The 14,633-nt window shown below is 39.3% G+C and overlaps 1 protein-coding gene across 5 annotated transcripts in view; it reads right to left on the bottom strand.

The window, feature by feature from the left end:
- Positions 1 to 14,633, bottom strand: part of PIWIL2 (piwi like RNA-mediated gene silencing 2) — a 75,766-nt gene that overhangs the window by 26,492 nt on the left and 34,641 nt on the right. For 4 of the 5 annotated variants that reach the window (XM_047857586.1, XM_047857582.1, XM_047857583.1 and 1 more), the window contains one exon: positions 14,418 to 14,523. In XM_047857586.1, the coding sequence (XP_047713542.1) occupies positions 14,418 to 14,523 (106 nt within the window). The remainder of the gene's footprint in view (positions 1 to 14,417; positions 14,524 to 14,633) is intronic. The other variant, XM_047857585.1, reaches the window with a different exon arrangement.

The raw sequence follows: 14,633 nt of genomic DNA on the forward strand, positions 1-14,633 counted from the left end.
TACTTTTATTATACTTTTAGTGGCTAACCTGGAAATCACAACATAGATCCTTTACGAATCTAGTGTAATATAAATTAGTATATTAAACAATTCAAGCAACTAAAAGCAACAGAATTTCATTTACTTCCTCCTGATGTATGCACTATTGTCATTAATTTGAAATTTTTTTTTTTTAACATTTATTTATTTTTGAGACAGAGGGAGACAGAGCATGAACGGGGAGGGGCAGAGAGAGAGGGAGACACAGAATCTGAAGCAGGCTCCAGGCTCTGAGCTGTCAGCACAGAGCCCGATGTGGGACTCGAACTCATGATCTGCAAGATCATGACCTGAGCCGGAGTCAGACGCTTAAGCGACTGAGCCACCCAGGCATCCCCAAACCAGTATTTTAAATACTGTCCAGGGGTGCCTGGGTGGCTCAACTGACTGGGTGGCTCAGTCGCTTAAGCATATGGTTAAGCATCTGACTTGGGCTCAAGTCATGATTTCACAGTTTGTGGATTCGAGCCTGGCGTCAGGCTCTGTGCTGACAGCTCAGAGCCTGGAGCCTGCTTCAGATTCTGTTATCTCCCTCACTCTCTGTCCCTCCCCCATTCGCGCTGTCTCTGTCTCTCAAAAATGAATAAATGTTTAAAAAATTTTCTTTAAATACTGTTCAAAGAACTAAAGAAAACCAGATCTGAAATCTTTAAAGAAAGTATAGGAAGTATCTCACCAAAAAGATCATCAATGAAGAGAAAGAAGTTACAAGCAAGAACCAAATAGAAATTCTGGAGTTAAATGGGGCGCCTGGGTGGCTCAGTCAAGTCAATTAAGCATCTGACTTCAGCTCAGGTCACGGTCTCATGGCTTATGAGTTCAAGCCCTGCGCTGGGCTCTGTGATGACAGCCTGGAACCTGCTTCGGATTCTCTGTCTCCCTCTCTCTCTGCCTCCCACCCATGGTTTGTGATCTGTCTCTCTCTCTCTCAAAAATAAACATTAAAAAAATTAAAAAAAAAATTCTGGAGGTAAAAAGTGTAATAACTGAAAGGGAAAATTCCACCAGAGGGGCTTGACAGCAATTTGACTAGGCATAAGAAATAACCATTGAAGCAGGAGACAGGTCAATTGAGATTATCCAGTATGAAAAAGAAGAAGGGAAAAGAAGAAAAATGCACACAGCCTCTGAAACAATGTGATGTCATCAAACATACCAAATACAAATAACTGTAGTCTCAGTAGGAGAGGTGAGAGAGAAAGGGTCAAAAAGGATATCTGAAGAAACAGTGGACCCGAAATTACCAAACTTGATGAAAAATTTAACTGAACATCCAAGAAGCCTAAGGAATACAAATTAGGATAAACTCAAATTTGAGTTTGAAAGGAGGAGATTTCCTTCAAGTTCTGTCTGTTAAGGCCTAGTTCAAAGATTACTTTGCTTCAACATCAGCTATTCTCTAGGTCTCCAGCCTGCTGACCCACTCTGAAGTTTTTGGACTTGCCAGCCTCCATAAATTATGTAAGCCTTAACGTAAACAAATCTCCTTCTATACACACACACACACACACACACACACACACACACACACTACTGATTCTGTTTCTCTGGAGAACCATAATATAGAATTAGCACACAAAAACAGGAGAAGAATAGAATCACATAAGAACAAAGTTTTTATGTACTACCGAAATCAATTTGGTATTAATCTGAACAAGATTGTTAAAAATTAATATGCAAAAAAAGCATTTGATAAAACCCAACATGCTTTCAACATAAAAATGCTCATCAAATTATGAACAAAAGGAAACTTCCTTAACATGATAAAACAAGTTTACGGAAAACTCACAGTTAACATATACTTAACACTGAAACACTTAAAATTATTCCCTAGTAAGTTCAAATTTATAGATTCAAAGCAATCTATAAATTCAGTGCATTCCTTATCAAAATTCCAATGGCTTTTTTTTTTTCAGAGATGGAAATTTCATATGAAATTCTAAGGGGCACTGAACAGCTAAAACAATATCGAAAAAAGAAAACCTGGAAGACTCACACTTTCCAATTTCAAAACTACCTAAAAAATAAAAAACAGGGGTGCCTGGGTGGCCCATTCAGTTGAATGAGCTCAAGTCATGATTTTGAGGTTTGTGAGTTTGAGCCCACATCAGGCTCTGTGCTGACAGTTCAGAGCCTGGAGCCTGCTTTGGATTCTGTGTCTCCCCCTCTCTCTCTCTCTGCCTCTCCACTGCTTGGACTCTTTCTCTCTCAAAAATAAAAATAAACATTAAAAAAAATAAGATCAACATTATAAAAAATAAGTAAAAGTAAAAAAACAGTAATCAAAACAGTCTTGTACTGACAAGAATGATATTTAGACCAACAGAATTTAGACTTCAGAGATAAACTCTATGAAATAAACATCTATGCCCAACTGATTTTTAAAAAATATTTATTTTGAGAGAGAGTGAGAGCATGCACACACACAAGCAGGGGAGGCACAGGCAGAGAGCGGGAGAGAGAGAATCCCAAGCAAGCTATGTCAGTGCAGAGCCTGACAAGGGGCTTGATCATACAAACTGCACGATCATAACCTGAGCCAAAATCAAGAGTTTGACACTTAACTGAGCCACCCAGGCACCCCTATGCCCAGCTGATTTTTTAAATTTTTTAAAAAGTTTATTTAAAAATTTTTTTAATTTATTTATTTTGAGAGAGAGTGAGCAGATCAACAGGCAGATCCAGAGGGAGAGAATCCCAAGCAGGCCCCACGCTGTCAGCACACAGCCCAACACAGGGCTTTATCTCATGAACCATGAGATCATGACCTGAGCCAAAATGAAGTTGGACACTGAACCAACTGAGCCACCCAGATGCCCCCCAACCAAACAAGGATGCCAAAACCATTTAAACAAGGATGCCAAAACCATTCTATGGAGAAGGAATACAGACTCCTCAACAAGCGGTGCTGGGATAAGCGGATAACCACATGTCAAAGAATAAAGATGAATCCCTACCTCACTCCATATACAAAATATAACTCAAAATGGATCAATGACCTAAATACAGGAGGTAATACTCAAAATTGTTACATGAAAACATAGGGGTAAATGTTCACGACCTCAGATTTGGCAACAGATTCTTAGATTTGACACCAAAAGCAAAAAAAGAAAAAGAAAAATACAAAAATTAGACTTTATAAAAACTAAAAATTTTTATGCATCAAATTAACATTATCAAGAAAGTGAAGACATCCTACAGGATGGGACAAAATATTTGCAAATCACTTATCAAATAAGCATTCTGTATCCAAAATATGTAAAAAAAACTCTTTACAAGTCAACAACAAAAAGACAAATAGCTCAATTAAAAAATGGGGAAAAGATCTGAAAAGACTTCTTCAAAGAAGATACACAAATGGACAATAAGCACATGAAACGATGTTCAACATCACTGGTTATTAAGGAAATGCAAGTTAAAACCACAGTGAGATACCACTTCACAATGGTTATAGTTAAAAATGGAAAACAAAGTATTGGCAAGGATGCAGAGAAATTGAGACCCCTATACATTGCTGGTAGGAAAGAAAATGCTGTAACCACTGCAGAAAAGTTTGCTGGTTCCTCAAAAAGTTGAATACAGAATTACCTTATGGCCCATCAATTTTACTCCTAGGTATCTACCCAAAAGAAATGCAAATATGTACTCAAGCAAATACATAATCAAGCATGTTACAGCAGTATTCTAAATAGTCAAAAGGTGGGAACAAGTCCAAATGTCCATCAATAATGAATAGATAAACCAATTGTGGAATAAATATGCAATGGAATATTATTCATCCATACAAAAAAACAAAACTTGCATGAGCTACAACTACATGAGCTACAACTTGCATGAGGCTTAAAAACACACTGAAGCAATAAGCCAGACACAAAATGTCATGCATTTTACGATTACTTCTATATAACCCAAAATCAATAAATGAGAGACAGAAAAGCACAGTAGACATAATCAGTAAGTAGGGGGGAGAGTAAATGGGGAATCATTATCTTGAGGATCAAAAAGAGGTTGGAACTAATAAGCAGTTATTTTGGTGTGCTTGTTTGTCTGAGGTGACACCTGGATCCATGAAATGACACTGGGGGCTACGGCAATGCAGAAATGGGTTGAATCTCGATATTTCTCTTACACCCTCAGAAGTGCAAAATGCCAACAGGAATTCTTCTGACAAGAGGAGATACAGAGAATGCAGATGGTTCTGGGGTAGATTCCCTGAGCGGAAGGCCTTGCACATAGTTGGCAAGTTACACGGACCCTGGTAGCTCCGGGAGGCAACAAACAGTTCTTGACATAAACAGACATCTATTGTTGACTGGGCTATGCATACCTGCTGGTAGATATAAATGTTCAAAATACTAAACAAAAGGACTGAAACAGAAGATACTGCACCAATTTGGACTGCCAACTCACATTTCCTCAGACCAAGGAACATATTTTCACCCTCAGAGTAACAGTTTGGTAGAGAATAGAATGGGCAATTGAAACGTTTTTTGTCTAACACCAAAGGGATAAAGTCGAGAAAGGCTGATTTGCATGCTTTCGAGAGTGTGTACTAACATTCAACATGAACAGGGCCCAGAAAATGTCCCTCCCCTTCTCTGGGGGATCTAGAGAAGAGGGAGTGGAGAAGAATGCTAGTATACAATATTTTATTTTCCCACACAAGATCTCAATATTCTTTTTTCCTACTGGTTCTCAGACCAGAGCTGAAACTGCAGGTGTTAGAACTGGGATGAACTGTGTATTTGTTCACTAGGTCTACCATAACAAAGTACCACACTAACTGAGTGGCTTCAACAACACAAATGCATTGTTTCACAGGGTTAGAGGACAAGAGTCTAACATCAGGGTGCTGGCAGGGTTGACTCCTTCTGAGGGCTATAAGGGACAATCTGTTCTACGACCTCCCTCCTAGCCTCTGGTGGCCTTAAGTGTTCCTTGGCTTGTAGATGGTGATCTTTGTCTTCACATTGTCTTTTGTCTACATGTATCCGCCCCTGTGTTCAAATCTCCTCCTTTCATTAAGACCACAGTCATATTGGATTGGGGCCCACTCTAATGACCTCATCTTAACTCCATCTCATCTGCAAAGGTCCTATTTCCAAACACATTCACTAGTACTGGGTGGTGGTTAGAACTTCAGTATCTTTGTTGGGGGTAGGAGGAGATACAATTCAACCTATAACAATCCCTAAGCAAAAAACTGTAATCAGGGATGCCTGGGTGGCTCAGTCGGTTGGGCAGGCTACTTCAGCTCAGGTCATAATCTCATTGTTTGTGGGTTCGAGCCCCGTGTCAGGTTCTGTGCTGACAGCTCAGAGCCTAGAGCCTGCTTCAGATCCTGTGTCTCCCTTTCTCTCTTTGTGCCCCTCCCTAGCTTGTGCTCTGTCTCTCTGTCTCAAAAATGAATAAATGTTAAAGAAAAAAAACTGTAGTCGTATATATTTTTTATAACTGTATTTTTAAACCTTTATGATAAAATTCCTAAGGGCCTCATGAGGTGGACTGTGCTTTGATCCCCTCTAGCAAAAATGGAGGTTCACAGGAAATACAGCTAAACTGTATTTAGCTAGGGGCGCTTACGTGGCTCAGTCAGTTGGGAGCCCGACTCGGCTCAGGTCAAGATCTCACTGTCCATGAGTCTGATCTCTGCATTGGGCTCTGTGCTGATGGCCTAGAGCTTGTTTCGGATTATGTGTCTCCCTCTCTCTCTGCCCTTCCTCCACTCACACTCTGTCTCTCTCAAAAGTAAATAAACATTAAAAAAAAAAACCTTTATAAACTGTATTTAGCTAGAGGTCAGAGAGTTCACTAATTCTGAACCTGTGTAACCCTTCCCTATTAATGAGAATGGATTAAGGGGGAAGCACCTGCCATCCTAGCACTGCTGTCAGCAATCTACACCAGCACAGTGGCCAAACCTAACACTGGCTCCAAAAGTAGAAATGTTAGGGTAGAACTGGAAAGATGAAAGAATGGGAGCTGAGGATAAAAGAATGAATCAATCGTTATGCAATATTGTATTTGTATCTCAAATAGGCTTAGAGTAAGAGATGATCCTATTGTGTGTTAGCTCAAGTATACCAGCAACCTGAAAGGGTGAAGCCATGTTGCTGAGACTACTTTTGCTTTTAGAACCTGACAATGTCAAATGGAAGTCTGGAAATGTAACTGGCATAGTTCTGGGAGACATTTTGGTCATGTAATATGATGAAAAACTAGACTAATTATTCATGCCTGAGTGGGACTCTAGCAACATGCCACTATCTTTTGACTCATATTTCAGATTATATTTACTACCATATCACAATGTGATGTGACACTAACCTCAGTGGTAAGATTCAGTTATATTACTTACACAAATCTTATGATAATCCTGATACTGATAATCAAATATATTGGGAAATTGGGTTAATGCTTCTTCAGGATATAAAACTGATGGAACAAATGGCCTGAGAAAGAACTAGATTGGTTAACAAACCACCATCTACTTTCTATGCCAAAGAGTTCTGTACAAATTTATTGTGTACAAACAGTGGCAAATCAAGGGTGGGGGGAAGGCAATTAAATTAGAACAAAAATATGAAAATGTATGTAACAGCTTTAAAGAGCAGATTAGTTGTTTCTTTAAATCTATCCTTACTCCACACTGGCTCCTCCAAATTATAAGGCATATTCATAATGATATACTGGACAAATGAAATGCAGTGAACGTGATACTGCATAACTTTCAAGGCTAAGGTATAAAAGCAACATGACTTCCACGTGACTCTCAGTTTCTTGGAAACCGTACATCTTGAACTCTGCCACCACAATGTGAGGAAGCCCAAACTAGCTCATGTGGAAAGACCACATGAAGAGGCACCAGAGCCCACTGCATCCTGTCCAACTTCTTGACTTAAACGTTATAAATGCTCACTGCCTGCTACTAAGTTTTATGGTAAATCTGTTACACAGCCATCAATAACCAAGCAGTGCTCAAGTAATTTACAACCCGGAGAAATAAGGATGCAAATAACTAATATAAGGCAGGATATAACATCCACTACACAGAATATAAACAAAGGGCCTTGGAAGAGGAAGGAACATAAAGAAATAAGTCTCTTTACGGGAAAGAGCAGTGGGGAGAAATGGAAAAGCCTTCACAGAAGTAATCTTTGAACTAGGCCTTAACAGACAGAACTTGAAGGAAAACCATGGCATCAACAACAAGGAAAAGGAAGGTGTGGGGAGGGAGTTAAGATGGCAGAGAAATAGGGGAACCAGGATTTTCCTTGTCCCTCAAACACAGCTGTATTGAGGTCATTATCACTTGGAACACCCAGGAAATTGACCTGTGGAGTGGCAGAAGGATCTCCACAGTTGGAGGGAAACAGCTTGGCAGGATCAAGGCTTCCCCTCACCTTTCCTTTTGTTTCCCAGGGTTACTTCAACAAATGAATCAAAGCATACCTGGTTGAAGGTCTAAACACCCCACTACTACAATCAAGGAAGAGCTCTACAGAGGACTGACTAGTGGGATAAAGCAGCCAAAGCACAACAGAGTGCATGCAACACACGCCTAAAACACTTGCTGAAGTGCCAGGCTTTAGACAGTGTTATGATTCCTTCTTAATATAATACTCTCAGGCGCAGGACACATAACAAGCTTTTAAAACATGCAAAAGACAGAAACTTAGCCAAAATGATAAAACAGAGGAATTTTCCCCAAAAGAAAGTTCAACAAGAAATCACAGCCAGAGAATTGCCAAAACAGATATAAACAATATATGTGAACAAGAATTTAGAGTAATGGTCATAAGACTAATACTTGGGCTTTAAAAAAGCACAGAAGACACCAGAGAAACTCTTGCCTGCAGAGATCAAAGACCTAAGAACTATTCAGGATGAATTTAAAAACGCTATCACTGAGATGCAAAGTAAACTAATAAACTAGTTACAGTGACTAGGCAAGGATGGAAGAAGCAGAGGAGAGAATAGGTGAAACAGAAGATAAAATTATGGAAAATAATGAATCTGAAAAAGAGAGAGGAAAGTACTAGATCATGAACTACGTGATTCCATGAAATTAAACAAAATCTGTATCATAGGAGTAATAGAAGAGGAAAAGCAAAAGAAAGGACAAGATTTATTTGAACAAATTATAGCTGAGAATTTCCTTAATCTGGGGAAGGAAACAGGCATCCAAGTCCAAGAGGCAAAGATAACTCCCTTCAAAACCAACAAAACAGGTCAGTACCATGACATATCATAATGAAACTGGCAAAATACAAAGATAAAAAGAGAATTCTGAAAGCAGCTAGGGACAAAAGGTCCTTAGACTACAAGGGTAGACACATAAGGTTAGTAGCAGAACTGTCCACTGAAACTTGGCAGGCCAGAAGAGAGTGGCAGGAAATATTCAGTGTGTTGAATAAGAAAAATATGCAGCCAAGAATCCTTTATCCAGCAAAGCTGTCATTCAGAATAGAAGGAGAGAGAAAGACTTTCCCAGACAAACAAAAACTAAAGGAGTTTGTGACCACTAAACCAGCCCTGCAAGAGATCCTATGGGGACTATGTGAGTGGAGAGACCATCACAACAAACACGAAATGTACAGATAACAGAATGGTACTAAATTAGTATCTTTAAATTATGATTCTGAATGCAAATGGACTAAATAAAAAGGCACAGGGTATCAGACTGGATAAAAAGACAAGATCCATCTATATGCTGTCTACAAGAGACTCATTTTATTTAATATTTATTTTTGAGAGAGAGAGAGAGCTACAGAGCACACGCATGCATGCTGGGGAGGGGCAGAGAGAGGGAGACACAGAATTGGAAGCAGGCTTCAAACTCTGGAGCTGTCAGCACACAGTCCAATGCAGGGCCCGAACTCACAGACTGCAAGATCATGACCTGAGCCAAAGTTGGACACTTAACTGACTGAACCACCCAGGCACCCCTAAGAGACTCATTTAAAAAAAAAATTTTTTTTTTTACATTTTATTTATTTTTGATAGATAGAGACAGACAGAGCACAAGCAGGGGAGGGGCAGAGAGAGACGGAGACACAGAATCCGAAGCAGACTCCAGGCTCCAAGCTGTCAGCACCGAGCCCGACGCGGGGCTCGAACCCACAAACTGCGAGATCATGACCTGAGCCGAAGTTGGACACTCAACCAACCGAGCCACCCAGGCACCCCTCTGAGAGACTCATTTTAGACCTGAGGACACCTGCAGACTGAAAGTGAGGGGATGGAAAACCATCTATCATGCTAATGGACATCAAAAGAAAGCTGAAATGGCCATACTTGTATCAGACAAACTAGATTTTAAAGACTGTAACAAGAAATGAAGAAGGGCATTATATCATAACTAAGGGATCTATCCATCAAGTGGAGCTAACAATTGTAAATATTTATGCCCCCAACATGAAAGCACCCAAATATATAAATTAATCACAAAGAAACTTATTGATAATAATACCATACTTGTAGCAGACTTTAATCTTTATTTATTTTTGAGAGACAGACAGAGTGTGAGCAGGGGAGGAGCAAAGAGAGAGGAAGACACAGAATCCGAAGCAGGCTCCAGGCTCCGAGCTGTCAGCACAGAGCCCGAAGCAGGGCCAGAACCCATGAACCATGAGATCACGACCTGAGCCGAAGTTGGATGCTCAACTGACTGAGCCATCCAGGTGCCCCAATTGTAGCAGACTTTATTTATTTTTTTTAATGTTTATTTATTTTTGACAGAGAGAGAGAGAGAGAGAGACAGAGCTTGAGCAGGGGAGGGGCAGAGAGAGAGGGAAACACAGAATCCGAAGCAGGCTCCAGGCTCCAAGCTGTCAGCACAGAGCCCGACGCGGGGCTCGAACTCACGGACTGCGAGATCATGACCTGAGCTGAAGTCAGATGCTCAACTGACTGAGCCACCCAGGCGCCCCTAGCAGACTTTAATACTTCACTTACAACAATGGACAGATCATCTAGGCAGAAAATCAATAAGGAACCAAGAGCTCTGAATGACACACTAGACCAGATAGACTTAACAGATATATTCAGAACACTTTACCCTAAAGCAGAAGAATACACATTCTTCTTTAGTGTGCACATGGAACATTCTCCAAATAGATCATATTTTGAGTCGTGACACAGCCCTCAACAGGTACAAAAAAAACTGAGATCATACCATGAGTATTTTCAAATCATATTATGAAATTTGAAATCAACCACAAGAAAAAACTTGGAAAGCCCCCAAAATACATGGAGGTTAAAGAACATCCTACTAAACAACAAATGGGTTAACCAGGAACTTAAAGAAGACATAAAAAAAAAAATACATGGAAGCAAATTAAAATGAAAACATGACAGTCCAAACCCTGTGGGATGCAGCAAAGGGAGTCCTAATAGGAAAATACAATGCAATTTAGGTCTATCTTAAGAAAGGTCCCAAATACACAACCTAACCTTACACCTAAAGAAGCCAGAAAAGGAGCAGCAAATAAGGCCCAAATCCAGCAGAAAAGGGGAAATCATAGAAATTAGAGCAGAAATAAATGTTACAGAATCCAAAAAAATAAAAAAACAAAAACAGTAGAACAGATCAATGAAACTAAGAACTGGCTTTTGGAAAAAATAAACAAAATTGATAACCCCTAGCCATACTTCTCAAAAAGAAAGGACCCAAACAGATAAAATCACAAATGAAAGACAAGAGATCACAACGAACACCACAGAAATACAAACAATTATAAGAGAACTATAAAAATCATATGCCAACAAACTGGACAATCTGGAAGAAATGGACAAATTCCCAGACACACACACACACACACACACACACACACACACACACACTACCAAATCTCAGACGGGAAGAAATAGAAAATCTGAACAGACCCATAGCCAGCAAAGAATTTGAATCGTTTATCAAAAAAATCTCCCAAGAAATAAGAGTCTTGGGCCAGATGGCTTCCCAGGGGAATTCTACCAGACATTTAAAGCAGAGTTAATACCTATTCTAATCAAACTATTCCAAAAAATAGAAATGGAAGGAATGCTTCCAAACTCATTCTATGAAACCAGCACTACCTTGATTTCAAAACCAGAGACCCCATTAAAAAGGAGAATTACATGCCAATATCCCTGATGAACCTTGATTCAAAAAAACTCAACAAGATACTACCAAATCGAATTCAACAGTATATTAAAAGAATTATTCACCACGATCAAGTGGGATTCATTCCCGGGCACAAGACTGGTTCAATATTCGCAAATCAATCAACATGATACAGCACATTTGAAGAAAGGATAGGAACCATAGGATCCTGTCAGTAGATGCAGAAAAAGCATTTGACAAAGTACAGCATCCTTTCTTGATAAAAACCCTCAAGAAAGTCGGGATAGAAGGAACATACCTTAACATCATAAAAGCCATATATGAAGGCCCACAGCTAATATCCTCAATGGGGAAAAACTGAGAGCTTTCCCCCTCAGGTCAGGAACACAATAGGGATGTCCACTCTCACCATTGTTGTTTTACATAGTGTTGGAAATCCTAGCCTCAGCAATCAGACAACAAAACGAAATAAAAGGCATCCAAATTGGCAAAGAAGTCAAACTTTCACTCTTCGCAGATGACATGACACTACATGGAAAAACCTGAAAGATTCCACCAAAAACTACTAGAGCTGATGCATGAATTCAGCAAAGTCGTGGGATATAAAATCAATGTACAGAAATCAGTTGCATTTCTATACATCAATAATGAAGCAACAGAAAGAGATATCAAGGAATCAGTCCCATTTACAATTGCACCAAAAACCATAAAACACCTATGAATAAACCTAAGCAAAGAGGTAAATGATCTGTACACTGAAAATTATAGAAAGCTTATGAAAGAAAATGAAGAAGACAAAGAAATGGTAAAATATTTCACGCTCATGGATTGGAAGAACAAATACAGTTAAAATGTCAATACTACCCAAAGCAATCTACACATTCAGTGCAATCCTTATCAAAATAACATAAGCATTCTTCACAAAACTAGAACAAAGAATCCTAAAATTTGTATGAAACCACGAAAGACCCCAATAGCCAAAGTACTGCTGAAAAAGAAAACCAAAGCTGGAGGCATCACAATCCTGGACTTTAACCCATAAAAACAAACACATAGACCAATGGACTAGAATAGAGAACCCAGAAATGGACAAATAAATGGCCAACTAATCCTTGACAAAGCAGGAAAGAACATTCAATGGAAAAAAGACAGTCTCTTTAGCAAATGGTGCTGGGAGAACTAGACAGCAACATGCAGAAGAATGAAACTGGACCACTTTCTTACACCATACACAAAAATAAATTCAAAATGGATGAAAGCCCTAAATGTAAGACAGGAAACCATCAAAATCCTACAGGAGAATGCAGGCAGCAACCTCTTTGACCTAGGCCACAGCAACTTCTTACTCAACATGTCTCTGGAGGCAAGGGAAATAAAAGCAAAAATGAACTATTCGGAACTCATCAAGATAAAAAGCTTCTGCACAGCAAAGGAAACAATCAACAAAACTAAAAGGCAACCAACAGAATGGGAAAAGATATTTGCAAATGACATATTAGATAAAGGGTTAATAGCCAAAGTCTATATAGAATTTACCAAACTCAACACCCAAAAAAACAAACAATCCAGTAAAGAAATGGGCAGAAGGCATGAAGAGGCGCTTTTCCAAAAAAGACATCCAGATGGCAAACAGACACATGAAAAGATGCTCACCATCACTCATCATCAGGGAAATACAAGTCAAAACCACAATAAGATATACCACCTCACACCTGTCAGGGGGGCTAAAATTAACAACTCAGGAAACAATAGATGTTGGCAAGAATGTGGAGAAAGAAGAACCCTTTTGCACTCTGGTGGGAATGCAAACTGGTACAGCTACTCTGAAACAGTATGGAGGTTCCTCAAAAAATTAAAAATAGAACTACCCTACGACTCTGCAATTGCACTACTAGGCATTTATCCAAAGTATACAGGAGTGCTGATTCAAAGGGACACATGCCCCCCAACGTTTATAGCAGTGCTATTAACAATAGCCAAATTATGGAAAGAACACAAATGTCCGTCAATTGATGAATGGATTAAGAAAATGTGGTATATATATATATATATATATATATACAACGGAATATTACTCAGAGATTAAAAAGGCTGAATTCTTGCCATCTGCAACAATGTGGCTAGAACTGGAGGGTATTATGTGCTAAGTGAAATAAGTCAGTCAGAGAAAGACAGATACCATGATTTCACTCATATGTGGAATTTGAAAAACTCAACACATGAACATAGGGAAAATGAAGGAAAAATAAGATAAAAACAGAGGAGACAAACCATAAGAGACTCTTAAGTACAGAGAACAAACTGAGGGTTGCTGGTGGGGATGGAGTAGAGGTTAAATGGGTGACAAGCATTAAGGAGGGCACTTTTCAGGATGAGCACTGGGTGTCCTTATGTAAGAGATGAAATCACTGGGTTCTACTCCTGAAGCCAACACTACACTGTATGTTAACTAACTTGAATATAAATTTAAAAAAAAAGGAAAAGGAAAAAAAAATGAAGGTGTTAGAACTTGGTGACAAAGTAGTGTATCATACAGGTCTCCTTAGAGACAAAATTCAACTTTTTTTTTCCTTATCTCTAACACTGAAAAACATCAAACTGTTTGAAGGACAGTGTAGGGAACATTAATCTAAAATGAAACAAGGTGGAGTTCTAGTGACTGACTGTAATCATATGAAATTATTAAATTTCTTGCTGTTAATCTCCATGCAAAGGGCTAACTCTGACCCTAAGAAATGAAAGCCACTTATCAATGCTTCCTTTGATGTACTGGCCAAGGCAAAACCCAGTATTTTGCTTGCTCATTGTGCCAGACCCAATATCAGTTTAATGACAGCAATTCTCTATGGTTAGCATTCCTGGGAGTTCTAGGGGTGATTATAGGGAGGCATTTGTCTTGAACCAAAATGAAAAGTGCCTAATAATAGTCATAAAAAGCTGAGTAAATTCAAAAGTTTTAATTGCTGAAATTTACCCTCACTTCCCTGATAAGGGCATGAGATTATATCTATAGGCATCAGGCTTATTACAATCTGGGAAATAATCACTACTTACCCAGCAAAATCAAAGCATTTATCTCTTTATGCTGCTCTGTACAAGTAGAAGCCCGAAGGCAGTCCCTTTGAGCTACCTGTTCAGCAATGACTAACTTTTGAGTCTGTTTAGGAGATTCACCTCCAATATGGGATCCCTCCCACTAAATCAGACTTCCTCTTAAAGTGGTCAGATAGGTAGTCCTTAAAAACAACTCTAGAATTTCTGTTCCCCTTACCTCATAAAACTTTTTTAAGGAACCCACCAGGCATAGCTTCAGGCTATCCACAATCTCCTGATGAGGCATCTGGAACACCACTCGTGAATACCATTTTGTGAGTGTGCTGTGGAGGAGGTAGTAGAGAGAGAGAGATGAACACACACTCACAGAGGAAGGCTCACAGTCTGAATGTCAGCACACAGGCGCCTCTATGCACCGATACGGTATCTAGTA

Source organism: Prionailurus viverrinus, chromosome B1 (assembly GCF_022837055.1).
Source record: "Prionailurus viverrinus isolate Anna chromosome B1, UM_Priviv_1.0, whole genome shotgun sequence".
Lineage (NCBI taxonomy): Eukaryota > Metazoa > Chordata > Mammalia > Carnivora > Felidae > Prionailurus > Prionailurus viverrinus.